The sequence below is a fragment of the Archocentrus centrarchus genome, chromosome 14 (genome assembly GCF_007364275.1).
Source record: "Archocentrus centrarchus isolate MPI-CPG fArcCen1 chromosome 14, fArcCen1, whole genome shotgun sequence".
In the NCBI taxonomy this organism is placed as follows: domain Eukaryota; kingdom Metazoa; phylum Chordata; class Actinopteri; order Cichliformes; family Cichlidae; genus Archocentrus; species Archocentrus centrarchus.
This window is the reverse complement of record NC_044359.1, coordinates 23,624,220-23,642,279: the sequence shown is the minus strand read 5'-3', so window position 1 is coordinate 23,642,279 and position 18,060 is coordinate 23,624,220. Positions and strand designations below refer to the sequence as shown.

Here is an 18,060-nt window from a genome sequence, read left to right as displayed (position 1 = left end):
TTTTCCCTCCTCATCTCATCTCACTGTTTTTTTCACTAGTTTTGCATTAGCCTAGGATCAGTGTCACTACTGGTAGCATGAGGCAATGCCTGGACCCTACAGAGGATGCACAGGTAGTCCAACTCCTGCTCTGACCAAACAATCAGAAACAGAGTTTATGAGGGTGGCGTGAGGGCGCTACATCCTCTAGTGGGCCCTGTGCTCACTGCCCAGCGCTGTGGAGCCCAATTGGCATAGCAGAATTGGTCCACCACTGGCATCCTGTGCTTTTCACAGATGAAAGCAGGTTCACCATAAGCACATGTGACAGATGTGAAAGGGTCTGGAGAAGCCGTGGAGAACATTATGCTGCCTGTAACATCATTCAACACGACTGGTTTGGCGGTGGGTCAGTGATGGTCTGGGGAGGCATATCCATGGAGGGATGCACAGACCTCTACAGGCAAGGCAACAGCACCCTGACTGCCATTAGGCATCAGGATGAAATTCTTGGACCCACTGTCAGACCCTACGCTGGTGCAGTGGGTCCTGGGTTCCTCCTAGTGCAAGACAATGGCCAACCTCCTGTGATGAGAGTATGCATTCAGTTCCTGGAGGATGAAGGAATTGAAACCACTGACTGGCCCTCATTCTCACTTCTTCTAGAACACCTCTGGGACATTATGTTTCAGTCCATCCAACATCCCCAGGTTGCACCTCAGACTACCCAGGAGCTCAGTGATGCCCCCGTCTTCTCATTAGGAGCATGTCCCGACATTGTCAGGCATGCGTACAGCATGTGGGGGCCGCACAAACTACCAAATACCATTTTGAGTTGCTGCAATGAAATTTCAGCAAAATGGGCTAGTCTGATCCATTTTTGGGGTGTCTTTGAATTCAGCCTTCTGTAGGCTGATGATTTTCATTTCCATCAAACAATGTGGGATCTTTTCATTCCACACACATTTCCCTGTCCATATCAGTATAGATATCACATGTGTTTTTAAAAGTGTTCCTTTAACTTTTTTCTGATCAGTATACATTCCGGTTATTTACTCACAACTATTTGTTCATCTGTACTCCTCCTCAAAGCCTCCTCAAAGCGTTTGGCCTTGTCCCTCAGACTCTGGTTTTGAAATGTGAGAGTATCCACTTGATCCTGAGAAAGCACACACAACAATGCAGTATTTACACACTGTACCAATACAAATGTGTATGTTTAAAACCAAAAAAAAAAAATTTTTGGAATCACACCTGTAGAGAAAGTCTAAGTTTCTCAAAATCCTCCTCCAGAAGGATCTTCTGCTGCTCATGAGCTTTCCTTAAGTCTACACGCAGATTTAGAAGGATAATAAAAGAAGAGAGCTGATGTTATTTCCAGCAGTGCTTGCATCATATTATGTTTTTTTTTGAATGAGCCCCACATTCGTACCTCTCATGGTACGGGCGTGCTCTTCATGCAGTGTTGCCATGGTGATGTTATGCATGTCTCTGAGCTCCTGAATGGCTGCCTGATGGTTGACTGTCATCTCTTCAATCTAGCGCACGGCCACACACGTATACGCATGCACATTAAAGCCAGCTCATGACAGATCAGATTTCACAGGAACAAACAAATCCCATCCCATGATCCCTTTCTCTTACCTGCTCCTGCTGTTGAGTCCTCAACTCCTCCATCTCTGACCGATGCTCCGCCTTCAGGTGCTCTGCCTCTGCTGAGTGACACTTCCTGAGTCCTTCCTCCACAGCAGCCAGCTCTGCCTCCTGCTGCAGCTGTAGCTCCTGCAGCTCTCGCTCAAACGCCACCTCCAGCGCTGTCTTTTCCCGCTGGAGTCTCTCCCAGCGCACTGAGTTTGAAGCTGGGCACATGAAGTTCATCGTATCTTATTGTGCTGTCTTGTCACACAGTGCAGAGTCTTTAAAGTACGCGGATTTTTCGAGCTGCTACTCAAAGCTTAAAACCAACATTTCACTTCATGCTGTTCATTCAGGATACAACATGGGAATTTCTTTAAAATAAGCAAACAAAGTCACTGTATGAAGGCAAAGATGTGAATAATAAACCTATTAATGGCTGAATTCAATTTTGCTGCTTCAGCTTCAAGCATCATAGGTGACTAGAGCACATAAACAGAGTTATAGTTACTGTAACAGCTGTGCTTTCCTTACAGCGATGTGTCAATGAACAGTAAAAAAAAAAAAAAAGTCTCTACTGTTACCTTATTTTAACTGATCTGTTCAAATGATTCATTCTTACCCATTTCTTCTTGAATCTTTTGCATTTCCAAAGACAACTTCTTTTGATTTTCTTTTGTGGTTTTACTCTGAAAATTGGAAATGAACATCACTGTTAACATAGTGCACAGTCCAAGTAACATTCAGATGCTTTTGTTACATTTAAAAAAGCCTACATAAAAAATAAACATAGCAGGAATCGTCTATATTTAGTAAATTAAGTAATGGGCTAACTGGAACCTTAAATTGAGCAACACAGTGCGGTGAAGTTTCTTTTGGCTAGGATGTTTTTTGGTGAGGCTACAGTTGAGGTTGATGGGAATGTGCCACAAAAGGGAATCAATCTTAACATTAAAAAAGCAGTAATAGTAGGTAGTCAAGGATTATTTTACTATTAGCAAAAGCAAATCTAATGGTTTCCATCTGCTTTGAGCCAACATTTATAACACAAACTGTAGTGTTACGCAAAAGACTTGAGCCACCCCTCATTTCTTTATATTTTGCCTGAAAAATGGGGAAAAGGTGCAGCAATTGTAAATTTGTAAATATACATAAAAATACTGTTCATACCATTCTAACAAGCTTGAAAGTCAGTGTTTGGTATGATCGCCTTTATTCTTCTACACAGCCTGAAGTCCATGGTCCGGGCTCTGGGGAGGCCAATCCATGACTGATAGTGTCCTATTGTGTGTTTTTCTATCCAGAAATGCTTTTACTGCACTGGCATTGTGTTTCGGATTATTGCCATGCGGATTTTGCATGGTGGAACGAATCCTGTGGGTACTTTTCTGTGTTCATAATTCCATCAACAAGATCCCCAACACCACTGGCTGAATTGCAGCCCCAAACTAGGACAGAGACTCCACCCTATTTCACAAATGGCTCTTGTGTAATCTGACATATCTCAGCCTTTTCTCCCTGTTTCCCTTCCTCAAGAAAGGCTTCTTGACAGCCACCCTTCCACTGAGACCATTTCTGATGAGGCTTCAGTGAACAGTAGGTGGACCATCTGAAGGGCCAGATACATTTCTCGGCACTGTGTCAGGTCTTTGCTGGATTTTTACTATTTCTTACAAACATGACTGACAGATACTGCTCCTCTGCTGTAGATATTTTTGTTTTAGGCTTGCCATGTCTTCTTTTGTCCTCCACTTGTACATTTTCTTCAAATCTTTTAAGGACTCACTGCTCCTTGGAAGCAAAATATAAAGAAATTAGCTTATATGTACAGAACTGTTTGCACTGCCCTCTAATAGCTGCATGTGGCTGTAGTTTTTTAATGATGCCAGCAGATGGCACTCAAACCTACTCAAAAACTCACACTTGTGCTATTCCTGTCTTGTACATCTGCAGTGTGGGCTTGTGATTGCAGCACTCAGACAATGACCATAAAGAAGTCAGACAGTCCCCCGACAGTCTGGCCCCAGTATAACTGCAACAGCACCTTAGAGGTGAAATCATTCTATCAGACACAGAACTGGATGAAACCAGCTCAGCAACACACTGAACTCTAGTAAACCCTTTCCACAGTCACACTAACTGCTCCTTATCCTGCACCTCATTGACCATGCTGTGAACACTTCAGGCTGTTAAATACTGCATGTGCCCTTGAGTTCATGCGTGTGCATGGTGCGCATGTGTGTCATACAATCCCGGCTCGGTGTAAAAAGTAAGGCTGGGGTATTATGTTGTGAATCTACCTGGGATGGCAGGTGAGCCTTGAAAATATGGCGCTAATCAAAGGTTGAAAGAATTGGAGATATGGCGATGAGGTCGATGAGCATGACGGCTTGTGCTGTCCACCAAAGAGTGATTGGGCCTTTTAGGTGGTAGAGGCAGGTTAACATCATGATCATGGTGACACTGTGCACAATATCATTCCAGTTCGCTACCTTGAGACAGTAATGCTGAGTGGTGATAATGAAAGCTTCCAGACCCAGCGAAGTCTTCCTCAGTTCATCTCTAAGAGCTTTCAGCTGCCTCTCCTGCTGCTCACAGCGTCCCTGCAGCCTCTGAACCTAAAAAGTGACACAGAATAATATAGAATTGAACAGAACTCTAAGTGGAGCTGCAGATTTTCTCAGTAACTCACCTCCTCTCGTTGCTCTTCTTTTTCTCTCTCCTCTGCTTGCCTCTCTTTCTCTTTCTGCTGAGCCTCTTCTTTCTCTCTCTGCAAGTTCTCCTGCTGTTCTTGCTGTAGCTTCAGGGGGGGCACTCGGCGAGGTGATCCAGAGGGAGCTGACCCCCGGACTGCGACAAAGAAAATCAATAAGTGTAGAATGAGTTTTGTTTTTTTTTTTTTAGAAACTAACAAGGCATTAGGGCTGCAATAGTGGCCAAAGTTTATCCGTTGTGTCATATTAATTTTGTGCTGGCTAAATGCTGAAAGATAATGTGATGAAAAGCTGAATGTCTTTAAAACAATTCAACAGTTCCCAGACAAAGAGGTAACAAATAACAACAAAATTAATTCAACTCAAAAAATATCAGCACTGCAATCTGGCAAATTTTAAACATCAGCATCAGCAAAGAATTATTGCATCTCCAAACGGTATACCATTCAGAAACACATTAAAGTACTGCTTACCTTATATGCGTGAATAATTAGTCATGTATCTATCTTAAATCTAGCTGGGATATATCTATATCTAATAATATAAATGCTTAGTACTATATCAGAGAAGAAGTGACTGGACCTATTGCTAATAACTGCATTCACATGATAAATGAGTAAGTTAATAGTAAGTTAATGAAATCTTTTTTTGCACAGGAAGCCTTGAGGTAGTTCCTCACAATGGACCATTTAATCTTATGATAAATGCGTTAATTGGTGTCAAATAATAATTGAACTGCACCAGTAATATATATTGCTAAAGTATGCCGATGTGGGTGTATTATTTACAATATGCATATGCAAAGAAACATTTGGGCACATCAAAGTGACGGCGTCTGAAGGGCCAAATCATTAAGTCGTAGATGACGTACAACAAGGTGATCAGCCTCTGTGTCACCTTGTTACAGTGTGACCGGATGCATACCAGGCAGTGGGGATAGATCAGATCATTTGGAGACATAAAAGTGTTTCAAAATTTAATGTCTGTTCACAGCAGACTCACAAACCACCCTGTTGGTGGGAATGTGCATGCACACAAAATAAAATCACAGCCAAAACACCGAATCAGCTGCCTCAGCCACATAATTCAGGCCTACTGGAGCATGGGGAGTGGTCTCCATGGTAACACGAGGCTGGGCTTGGGGGGTGCAGGGTCCCAGGTAATGAGTGAAAAATCGTTTAGAGGAAGGTGGAGGTGCCGGGGGATAAAATACAAAAAAAAAAAGAAAAGAAAGAGAGAAAAGAATGGTAAGAGTTCAGGAGCAAGCGTGTGTGTGTGTGTGTGTGTGTGTGTGTGGGAGGGGGGGTAGCTGCAGATACCGAATGACTGTAGTGGTGATTGATGTGTACAACCAGTTTAACCAAATATAACCAAAGGGCTTTGAGCTGAACTGAATGTAAGAAATAAACACCAAAAAGTAAAAAAATGCCGGTATTTTGATGCCATCTGTTAATCCTGATTTTTTTTCTGCAAATGTCAGCAAATGTTCCAGATCTCCATCTATATCAATGTTCTTCCTTTGCCTTGAAGCCATATTAGGATTCCCTTCCCCTTATTTTCAGTAAATATTATCTTCCTCTTTTTCAGGCACCCGTGCACAAGTGTGCATACACACATACACCCAGACACCTGCAGGTTCTACTTGAAAGGTTAGAGAGAGGATACTGAATACTAAATGAGCCTATATGGATGAGTGTGAAGGCAGCATGCAGATGAGAGTAGAGGAGTGGATGGTTGAGAAATAGCAATGCAAGGAACAATGAGAAAAGGTAATGGCAGATCTTGCAGAGAGCGTAGACTGAAGTGTTTGTCTATGTGTTTTTAGGGTATTCTTGAAAGTATTGAGGCCGAGATATTCATGAGGTGAATATCAGCTTCACCTTCTCTCGCTAGCATCTTGCTGGGATCCTGTCCAGAGCAACTTCAAGGTGGAACAAGAGTCCACAAATTTCAGTAAACAAGAGAAAAAAACACAGCGCTGCTGGGAATTAAAAAGAAGAAAGATGCTTTTATTTTGTGACTGTGTAGGAGGAGACAAGGTCCAAGGAGAGCGAGTAAGTTGGAGTAAAGAGAAAGGTGAACAGCAGCACTTTAGTGAAAATACTAAAGCGCAAAAAATAAGAGTGGCCCGAGGAGATGTGTTCAGCTCTGCTAGGAAACATCTGGATTCTGTCTGCAGTCCCAAAAGAAAACTGCTCTACTCTTTCCTCTCTGCATGGATCAAACACAGCAAAGAAGAAAGCGTTAAACATCACAAATCCCCCCCTCAAACTGTGTACAGCCAGCACTGGATATTAGAAATGAGCTGCTTGATTTTGGGTGGATTAAGAACAGGTTGCATCACAGGACGCCCCAAAGGTCCCGTGTCCACGAGCCAGCTCCATCAGCAGAGCGAGGTGGAGCTATACAATAGGTGTTAAGTGGTTTTAATGTTGTGGGTGAATAGTGTACATTTAGGCAGCCACCAGGATTCTGGCATAGGCTATTTTTCATAGCATGGATTTTGACTTGTTATTGTAGGAAAAGTATGGGTGTTCCCCGCACCAGTTCCCCGCATCAGTGGTTGTGACTTTTCTGGCCCTCTGTGTGAGTGAGACTGACAGATTTTTAGCACTCGGTTTACTGCTTTTTTGCCCTCTTTTGTGTTGTAGACAAAGCAAACTGCCATTTCACAGATCTGCACTTAATGACAAGGAAAAAAAACTCACCTGGAGACTGAGGTTTGGGAGGAACCACTGCCAGCCTTTTTGGGGAGGACGGGAGGGAACGTGTGACTTCTGAACTCCGCTGAAACTCCTTCCTGCTGACTGTCAATTATAACACGGACAAACATATCAGAAGGTGTTGATTAGCTTCAGAAAATCTCACAGTGACATTTGGCTAGTACAGTATGTCTGATATCCACACATCAGCGTCAAACCAACTCAAGCGCTTTCTTCTTTCTTTCTTTTTTGGGGAGCTTTTCCCCATTTCTTTGCAGATTTCTCTCTCCTAACTTTTTCCAATCTTTCCAGTTACACTTCTGCTTTCATCTCCAGCTACACCCCCCCCCTGTGTGTAGTATCACTATGTCCCGCAGGACTGCGGGTCAAAAAAGAAGCTGATACGAAGGCAGATGTGTTGAAAATCCTCCTTACTCTATGTGACACAATTGCACTTTGTAGTCAAGGCAGGCAACAATTAGGAGCTCCGAATGATTTATTAATAATGTTTCAGCACTCAAACATGTTCTCCCGTGTTTCACATTGTATCTTTTGCAGAGCTAGTGAAGTGAGTGGATGTGAGCAGTGCTTGGATTTGAAACAAGCACACGGAGCTCAAAATGAATAAATTGGCGTGGAAACCGTGTGGAGTGTGGTGGTGGTGGGGTGCGTGACACAAATAAAGAAGTTGGAAGGAAGTTTCAAGAGGTTAGCAGGGAGACTGGTGTGAAGGAGGGAGGAGAGAGGGAGCGAGACCTTGAAAAGAAACTAATTAGACCTGTTACGGGAAAGAAGCCTCTGATCCTGAACAAATCCCCATATAACCCTGGAGGGATTCTTCGGCTCTGCAGAAACACTGTGTGTGTTTGTGTGTGTTCACTGGGCATGTTTTGGCGAAATCATGCAAACATGGCTCTCCGAGTGAGTCATTACTGCCACACACTGTCACATCACGTCACTGTACTGTCACAAGCACACAGTGAGGCTGTCTTGAATCTGAATTCAAAACTGGATGGGTTATGGGCCAGTGCATGCTATTATCCCTGCTGAGGATAGCACAGCTGCATTTTCCACTGGCACCTGTCCTCCGTGCGGTGTCATGCTTGTATAAACACTTTTTCCAAACCAGTGGAACAAGTTCCAATAAAATCAAAAATACAGAAATAACTTGTGTAAAATAAACATGAGTCATTATTTTTACAAACCACAGCAGAAAAAGGTGTGCTCATTACAGAGATGGTCGCAAGGAGGAATAAAGATTATGAAATTTAAAGAAATGCTACTATTCACATATATTGTTTGGTACTGGCTTGCGTTTCGGAACAAAAGAATCAGTTTAAGAGTAATAACGGGTTCAGATCATATTAAAGTTTGAGGTAACTGTTTTGAATTTAGATCTAATTCTTTAGGCAGTACTGTGAACGCTACGATATGCACGGATGGGCAGGTGTGTGTGTGTGTGTGTGTGAAAGCTTGCTGTAAGTTTTTAAGCTTTCCTTGAAGTATGCTGAGAAGATGTTGATGTGTGTCATGGTAAAAGGACAGTATAGCCTCCAAGACCCTACATCATAAAGAGAAAATCCCAACAATCACATGACCCCCTATAAGCAACACTTGGTGACAGCAGGAACAAGAAGAACCCTCTGGCAGAAACAGGGTCAGGGACGGGCAACCATCTGCCACAACCGGTTAGTACACCCATGATTTAGTAACTTGCAGAAATATCGTAGCCCCTTAACTGGCCACGTCCTGTGCGCGGGATGTTTGTAGTTCTTTTATTTTTTTTATTATTTATTTATTTTTTTGTAGTTAGTTTTATATGGCAGGCTAGACCCTCCCATTTTGATTGACACCGCATTCGGCCAATCATGCAACTGGCCGCACCAAATCACCTGACAAAGCTACATGGTTATTATTGGCTCTTAGCATGATTGGCCGAATGCGGTGTCAATCAAAATGGGAGGGTCTAGCCTGCCATATAAAATGGGACATGTCAGTTAATAGACTACGAAATGGGTTTTCCAGAGCCAATAATAACCAGAGGGCATTATGTAGTTTTTCAGGTAATTTTGGTGCTGCCAGTTAACAGGTTAAAGTAATCATTCAGGCCCGCTCTTCTTCACGCTCAGTTCAGTGAGATTTGTGGGCATTCACAGTTCTCTTAAGGGCCTATTATAGCATTTCAATCAGGCTGAGGTCTGTACCTAGGGCCACTGCCACGCCTTGATTCTTTTCTTTCTCAGCAGTTCTATTGCAGATTTGCTGCAGTTTTTGAGATCATTGTCGTGTTGCATGACCCAGTTTTTGCTAAGCTTTAGCTGTCTGACAGATGACCTCACACTTGACTCCAGAATACTTTGGTATACAGACGAGTTCATGGTTGACTCAAAGACTGCAAGGTGTCCAGGATTTGTTGCAACAAAATAAACTCAAATCATCACCCCTCCACCACTGTGTTTGACAGTTTGTATGAGGTGGATGTGCTGATATCCTGTGTTTGGTTTTCAGCAAATGTAGTGGTATTTATTATGGCCAAACATCCACTCAATTATATCTAGCAGGCATCTCTCAACCTCATGCACTAGCTCGGGCTCCTTCCCCACCATGGAGGGGATGTTTCATGTCCCAATCACCAGCCTCAATAGCTGGGAATCGGTCTGCCAGGGCCTCTGACCTCTATGGCGCCTCCTGCAGGTGGTGGACCAAAAGGAGAGACTAAGAATTTCATGTCGAAAATTTATAATATAAACATATTTAACTAAATTATTTTCTGGGAACCATCTGGAAACTCCAGAATTTTGTTCTATTTGGATTGCACAGTCTACTGAAATTTTTTATTTTTGTCATATTTGCTCGCGTGAAAGTTGAACGAAATCAGCATTTTCTTCACTTTTGTGACTAAGAACTTCATGTTAAAAAGATTCTACATGCTTTATTTTACAGTATGGTGAAATGGTCAGTTGTCTTTTGAAATATGAAGCTTTTTTATTAATGTGTGCTCAAATATGGATCTTTGCAGGAGTGCTGGACTCTTTTTCATATTTTAACTAACCAATACTAAGACTTTTTTTCTTTTTTTTTTTATATATCTGTCCCAAATTACAGATCCTGATCCATTTTGATGGCAACAAAGACAAAAAATATATCTTGAAAAAGATTTTAATACATGAAGCTAACATTTCACAGCAATTATATTTGATCAAACTTTGTTCCACAAATTATTTATGCAAATTGGAGATTTCACACTCCACTTCTGTATTTTGGCATAAGTTTTGGTAAATAAATACTGATATGGTCTAATATGTCATATTTTTTAGTTCATCTGAGGTTGTATTTAACTTATTTTAATTTTAAGACCTGCTGAGGATCATATAATTTTTTATATGTCCTGATATATAAAACGTTTGAATTTAAAAAGAGTTTACTTTCTTTTTTATCATGACTACATATATAAGTCTGTACTAAGCTACAGAGATGAAAAAAATTCAATGTATCACTGATACAAAAAAGTGTGTGAGTCAGGTTACTGGGGACTTTCTGCATCAATAATTCATAACACATTCAATATCAGCTCAGGGCACACAAGGTGAAAGACGTTTTCTCATTCCCACAACGCCGTCTGCATCCCTGATACAAACCTGCTGGCAACAATAGTGATGTCTGCATTATTTTGCCTCGTTTTGCGTCTGTTACAGTACAGAATATGCAGCTCTGTGTCATTTGTTCAAGCAGCAACTGTAAAACATCATACAAATGTACCTGAGTGAAGTGTGATACCACACACTCGTGTTAATTCCATGTGTGATGATACAAATTTAGGTGAAAAAGAACATCGCTACTGTTCTTACAGTTTATGACAACATTGCACTGGATACTGTACAGTGTGCCTCTTCTAACATGGATTTCTCATTATATATTTGTTTTTTAACATATGTGCACAATACATGCCTGTAAACCACATATGTGACAGCAGCATGAGACAATAGGAACAATCTGTTACTCTCTCTCACACACACACACACACACACACACACACACACACACACACACACACACACACACACACACACACACACACACACACACAAGTGTGTTTTGCTATCTTTGTGGGGAATTTCCATTGACTTCCATTCATTTCTACAGCCTAAACCTTACCTTTACCCTTTTCCTAACCCTAACCATCACATACCTAACCCTAACCCTAACCTAAACTCAATTCATACCTTAGCCCTAACTCTGACCCCTGACCCAAAAACAGGGTTTCCCCTTGTGGGGACAAGGTTCCAGTCCCCACAAGGAGCAATTGGTCCCCACAACGTAGTATATGTCAGGAAAATTGTCCCCACAAGGTATTATAAACATACGCACACACACACACACACACACACAACACACACACATACGCGGAGATCAAATTTGCATGCAAATTATATACTACTTGCATTTACTAAATGGGGTTTATGGGTTTTTACTGATGTTTGTCAGTGCAGACATGATGCTGTGGCAAATCATAGAAAAAAAAACCTGTTTTCGGTTTTATTAAACCAGTAGTTTATTTTATTGAACCAAGAATCTGCACACCATGCTCTGTTCCAGGCAAACTACTGACCTCCAGGGGAGCTTCTTGACTGGGGTGACAGGTAGCGTCGGGGCAGCGCCGGAGGGGAGGGCGGCTGGAGGCTGTTGCTGCGACATGGTGCCCCTCTCTGGTGATCTGTTGACACAGTCGTCACTCTATGAAGAGGAGGCTCCTCGCTCACACTCAGACCTGGAATACACCAAAAAATAAAAAATAAAAAGCTTTTTATCTTAAGCATTTTCTGCCATATTTTTTCTGTATCTCACTTCTCTTACAATCACATAATATTCCCAAAATAGGACAGGGCTATATTCTGTCTGAATTTATGGTCACCGGACCAGGAAATGGTTTTAACCTCGGGGTCTCACTGCTGCTGCTCCCAATCTTTTGTGTGTTAACCCGGGACATACACTTGTCTTTCACACACCCACAAAAACACACACAGGCATTTGTTTACACAAGGACATTTCCACGGGAGTACATACAGAGTGATACAATACTTGTAGCATGTATACTACACTGATTATTGCTCTTCCTGGCTCTTAGTGGAGCTCTAATCTATTGAAAAACTGGCAGATAGTTTACACAAACTCCCACACAGCACAGATCCTGCTCATCTCCCCGTTCATGATCAATAACAACACAAGAGATTACCAGCATTTCTCATGCTTCGACGTTTTTCCATCTTCATCATGACAAACAGGGATCAAGAATTGAGTTTAAAGCTGATAAAAAAAACAAAACACAAAAAATGAAATTATTATTAAGCCATTTAGTACAACTTGGATCTCTCTGGATCCTCAAGAGTAAATTTTAGACATTAGTTCATTAAAAAGGGGCAGAAATCCTGTTAAAATTGATATATTATGAATTTCCTTTGTTCTGCATTATTTTATATTGCAAAGTGAGTTTCCTGCAGTGCCCAGAGGCACTCCTGGCTGCATCAATACTGTTAAAATGTAAATAAGAATAAGGTGAATCAGTTGTCACTTTGGCATGTTTTACACTTCTTAAAAAACACAAAGAATAAATGAAACAAAATATAAATATACACATAATTTAATCAGGAAAACAACACTGTCCTCATATTTGTCTGTGTAAATTTTTTTTTTTTCACATTTATTTAATTTATTTCCCTTTAAAATGCCCCTCTCACAGTCTTGGTCTTTGGTCTTTTTTTACTGTGTAAGACAGACTTTTACACACATGTAAAACCACTTGATTAGGTTTAGAAAAAAAATCATGGTTTAGGGTAAAAGCTATTCGCAACCACGTGTAAAAGCAAACTTCTCCCATTTTCTTCATCATTATGCGGACAAGTCCTGCAGCAGTAACAACACCAACAAAGAACATCTGGTCTGAGGGAATTTCACTAAAGTCTATCAGACTACCCGGACTCTGAAAAATGACACTAAAGCTTTACCCTTCAACTGTGAGACCAAACATCAATTTGTGATGAGACAGGGGAGCGACCGTGCTCTAAAGACGTAATCTGTTAAGGAATGTTTGAAAAGACATATTATGGCCCAAAGCATTAGACTACACCTCTTAATGCACATGTTTTCAGTTTGATTGCCACAGATATATAAAATGTTTGCCTTTACAAACATTTGTGAAAGAATGGGTCGCTCTAAGGAGCTCAGTGAATTTGAGCGTACTGTAATAGGCTGTTACCACTCTAATAAGTCAGTTTGTGAAGTTTCTTCCCTCTTAGATATTCTATGATCAACTGTAAGTGGTATTATTTCAAAATGCAAGTGTTTAGGAACCACAGCAACTCATCCATGAAGTGGCAGACCATGTGAAGTCACATAGCGGGCTCGCTGTAGGTGTAATGTGCAGTTTTGTCCACATGGATAAATTTTTTTAACGAGTCAGAGCTTTTTTTGCTAGTCAATACACTGTGACCCCTCATTTGCCAAAGTTTGTGAATTTTCTAACGAGTGATATATTTTATTTCCTAATTTGAATTGTTTCAGTGCTGGCCCATTTATCCATTTTCTTATCTGTTTATCCAAACTGGGGTTGTCTGGGAGTTGGAGCTTATCCCAGCTGTCAGGTGCAACCTGAATGGGTCCATCATAAGGCTAATACAGAGAGGCAGACAACTGCAAACTCTCACATCACAGTCAAGTTAGAATCACCAGTTAACTAGCATATCTTATTGTTCCCTGATTTGTCACCACACTGTTGATGTATGGTACATACTGGAAGCTTCTATATCATCCCAGGGCTCCTCTGGGAGTTCATTACTAAGGCTGCTGACAGCATTTCTTTCTTAGTTAAAGATATGGTCACTTTATCTCTTTCAGATATGATCTCGGGGAGAGGAGTGTACTACATTTACAGAGCTCTGCGGCTGAACCTGTCAGCATCCTTTATATTAGAGATTTAAAGATGAAAACCAAACCTAGAGCATTCAAACTGGAGCTCTATTATCTGAGTTGACACAGATCAATTGGCTGTCCCACATAAACAGAGATGAGCTCATTTATCAAAGGTCAAATATGGACAAATGAACTCCCAGAGCACAGAGAGGAACAGCAAATGATGACGTGGGGTTGCCAGAAATACAAAACCGGGGAATGCTGTGAAGGAGAACATGGCGACTAATTTGAGGGCTTAGAGAAGGAGAAAAGAGGGGATGCATTTCATTATCGGTAAAAAGCAAGCTGATATGCATCGCTGATTGGCTAATTGCCGGCTGATGAACAGAGGAAGAAAGAAGGAAAAGGCTGGCTGCACGGGATCAGGAGAAAGGTAACAAAAGGATATAAAAAGACCTACAAGGAGCAATAATTGGTGCTGCAATGGAGCCGGCAGCAAGCTTAGCATTTTATAAAGGCGGATGAAAAAATACCAAAGAAATTAAAAAGAGACCATGAACAAGAGGGAACAGCTGGGGACAAACGACAGCGGGCTTTTGCAGCTCAGCGGGAGGCTATTTTATTGGATTTTGCTCCTCATAGCTAAACGCCAGTACAACAAGGGCTGATTTTTATTTGTTTTCACTGGTATTCACTGGCAGAAATCACATCTTAAATTTCAAGTGAAAATGGTAAAATTCCGACTTTGGAGATGCTTCATTTTCACTGCAACATGAACTGCTTGGTGTTTTTCAGCTAAATCAGCACATTCACATTTAGCAAAATGTCCTAAAGGAATTAATCAAGCCCATCCACGCCGAGTGTACCCCAGGTGGGGATACATCCAGGTGCAAACATGCATGCACATCTGCTGATGAAGGAGCTTGCAGTGCAGCTCGTAGAGCTGACAGGACAAATCAATAGATCCTTTTTCTGCAGATACTACCCAACAAAAAAGGTGAATAATGTAGCAGAATGTGCAGAATGTATGTATTATGTGCCTAAGAAAAAAGAACCATCTGGTAATAGACTCATTGGGATATTTATAGGATAAAAAAAAATAAACCAGGTAGAGGGTTTGATGTGGAAGGACGAAAAAGTTATAAATTGCTTTAAGTAATGTTTTGTGAGCATTTCTGGTTAATACCCCCCCCGAACTGGAGGTACTCACATCCTTTATTGAAGCAGAAGGAGCCGCCACAGCAGTATAGATGCATTATTGGGAAAGCCTGAGCTGATATCATATTATTTCCCAGTTATGATTAACTGTTTATTAGCATGTTAAAGTCAGGATTAAGCTAATGTTTATTAATGTATTCTCTGTGCATTTTAATCAATAAATCCATCCATTCATTTTCTCTCACTTATCCAGTTCAGGGTCATGTGGGGCTGGAGCTGTCAGGGCATAAATATATATCTTATTTTACAAGTATGTTTGTTAAGGCTTTGTAGATGCTATAGCAAACAATCAAAAGTCATAAAGACAGTTATTAACTAACTGACAAAGTTGTAACTGACCCAGGTTTGCTTCCACTTTGCTTTTGTAGTGTGATTTAAAACTAAATCAAGGCCATCTTATGAGTGATAGTTTTTCCATTTTAAATAAGCATTTCCACAACATGTGTATGGATACAAGTTGGAGTATAAACCTGCTGAAAAACTAGAAGCAGCACAGAGAAAATTTCTGCTGTTTATACGCCCACTTAAAGATTGTAGTTAATTTTTAAGTCGAACCCTAATTTTGCTTTTTCAATCAGACCACATGTTCTCACAGACAGATGTCAGCATCCTTTAACACTGTTCGGTGCGACAGACAGCCCGTGTAATGAAGCTTGAAATGCAGGAATTCATCAGGAGTCATAATTTGTTCTGCTTATTAATCGCTTCCTGCCATTTGTTTGGGGATGGCTTTAGAGGTGGAATAAATGAAATTCAGATCAAATGGACTGCTCATAAAAAATAAACATTTGCATATTTTTCCTCTGCACAGGAGCCAAAACTCCTCCCTTCCTTCAATCTTCCTTTACAACCATAAAGGCTATGTACAAAAAAAAGAGAACAAAATCTAGCCACAGCCACAAGGAAGGGAATTTGACTTCAATATTTGTAGATGAAAAAGAGTGAAAGAATATCTGTAAGAAAGGCTATCCAGATAACATGACCAACAAGTATGTAGCCTTATCTGAATACTGGGTTTTCAAGCTATGCTAAGACTTAGTCCAGGTGACCAGCCTATGGCAGGGGTATTGCTTATCATTGAGAGCGACAAGTAGATTACTAAATTATCACTAAAAAAAAAAAACTACGTGGAAATACACCCATAAATCGCACTAACCTCAGTCTCTCTTTTTTCAGTATTTTATATAATTAGTGAATAAAAAGCTGCATCTACAGTGATGTGTGTGAAAGTCAAGGTAAGGATGAATCTGAATATATAAATATCAAACTGATAGTCCCCCAGAGACAGGGCCTGGGTTATGGACAGACAAATTAGATGATAACATTGGCGCTGACAGCAGCGGCCTCAGGCCTCCTTCCCTCTCTTAGGACCCGGATGTCGAGAGATTAAAAGTTCATTCCAACTAAAAGAGAGAGAGATATGCTCCTCTGTGATAAGCAAGCATTGACTGAAAGCAATGACAGAGAAGGCAGTAGAAGGACCAAGGAGGCCATCTGTTTACCACAGAGTCTGGGTTCAAAACAAAGGGCCAGCCAGAATCATCCCTGCTGAAGTGTTCTTAAGTCGAGCCATTTGCTCTGCATTTCTTTCAGTTGTGTGGTCACAATATGCACAAAGACAGTCATTTAATTCAGGTAGGTAACAGCACAAGAAGCGAGTACAGGTAATCATTTTATAAAATTCATAAGCTTACTTTTTCCACTTCAAACTGGTAATTATATATGGAAAATATGGCACCATTATTAGTCTGTCTATATAAGAGATTGTCTTTGAGGCTGTAACATCTAGAAAATGAACAAGAGGCAGAAAATAAAACACATAATCATTACATACTGGCTGAAAACATGCAACTTTCAAACATAATGCAAACCTAATTTAGCTTCAGGAATGTCACGTTTTCTGTCTTCTTAAATCCCTAATTAGGGCCCGAGCACGAACTGTGCGAAGGCCCTATTGTAATTGCTTCGTTATTATTAGGGCCCGAGCACGAACTGTGCGAAGGCCCTATTGTAATTGCTTCGTTTATATTCTTATTATTTTTTTTTTTTTTTTTTTTTTTTTTTTTTATATTCAGGCAAATGAATTGGCTTTTTGGGGGCTTTATCATATTCAAAAACTCATGAAACTTTGCACATGCGTCACACCTGGTGAAAATTTAAGTATTTTAATGGGCTCGGGCAAGGGCGCGCCCAAATGGCTCGCTAGCGCCCCCTAAACTGGAGCCCCACCGCTGTGTTTCACGTACATGAATGAAACTTCATACACATGTATATCATGTCCAGGCGCACAAAAAATCCTCTTGGAGCCATGCCCTAAACCCAACAGGAAGTCAGCCATTTTGAATAAATTATGCAAATTTGGCGATTTGCAGCCCTCACACTTTTTCTTATAACTCAGAGGTTTTAGACGTTTATCTTCATATTTGGTTTGTCTAACCTACACCCCCAGGGGAATCTAAATCTCGAAAATGGTGAGGTTTTTGCCAAGGGGGAGGGGTCCTTATGCCCCTTTGAACTTTGATCATTCGCCATGAATTTTTGATTGCCTCTCATTCATACCTACATGATCCAATGTGCATCAAACTTCTCCAGTAGGATGAGGGTGCCCCCCTGAACACATACATATGACAATATTTAATATCAGTCGCAGCGCCACCTAGTGGGAACAGGAAATGTCATATTTTACACTTGGAGGTCCAGCTCCAAGGTGGTTTAGCAGAACCATCTCAAATTTCACCTGGAAAGCCTTAAGAAGTTGGACTTACTGTGTTTTTCCAAAACTGTGACTTTTTGACAAAAGGTCGTGACCCTTATGGGACGCAAAGTTCGATTGATTCGCCATGGAACACAAAAATGGCTGTAACTCAAAGCCAACTTGCCCAATCTGGCTCAAACTTCAGTGGTGT

At 41.0% G+C, this 18,060-nt stretch overlaps 1 protein-coding gene across 2 annotated transcripts in view; it reads right to left on the bottom strand.

Moving 5' to 3' along the window:
• The window catches only part of mtus2a (microtubule associated tumor suppressor candidate 2a), a 59,438-nt gene that overhangs the window by 3,620 nt on the left and 37,758 nt on the right, over positions 1–18,060 (bottom strand). For both annotated transcript variants that reach the window (XM_030747301.1, XM_030747302.1), the window contains exons 5-13: positions 11,640–11,798; positions 7,037–7,135; positions 4,307–4,464; positions 4,107–4,232; positions 2,237–2,303; positions 1,624–1,838; positions 1,412–1,517; positions 1,234–1,307; positions 1,040–1,138 (exon numbers count right to left, since the gene is read on the bottom strand). In XM_030747301.1, the coding sequence (XP_030603161.1) occupies positions 1,040–1,138; positions 1,234–1,307; positions 1,412–1,517; positions 1,624–1,838; positions 2,237–2,303; positions 4,107–4,232; positions 4,307–4,464; positions 7,037–7,135; positions 11,640–11,798 (1,103 nt within the window). The remainder of the gene's footprint in view (positions 1–1,039; positions 1,139–1,233; positions 1,308–1,411; positions 1,518–1,623; positions 1,839–2,236; positions 2,304–4,106; positions 4,233–4,306; positions 4,465–7,036; positions 7,136–11,639; positions 11,799–18,060) is intronic.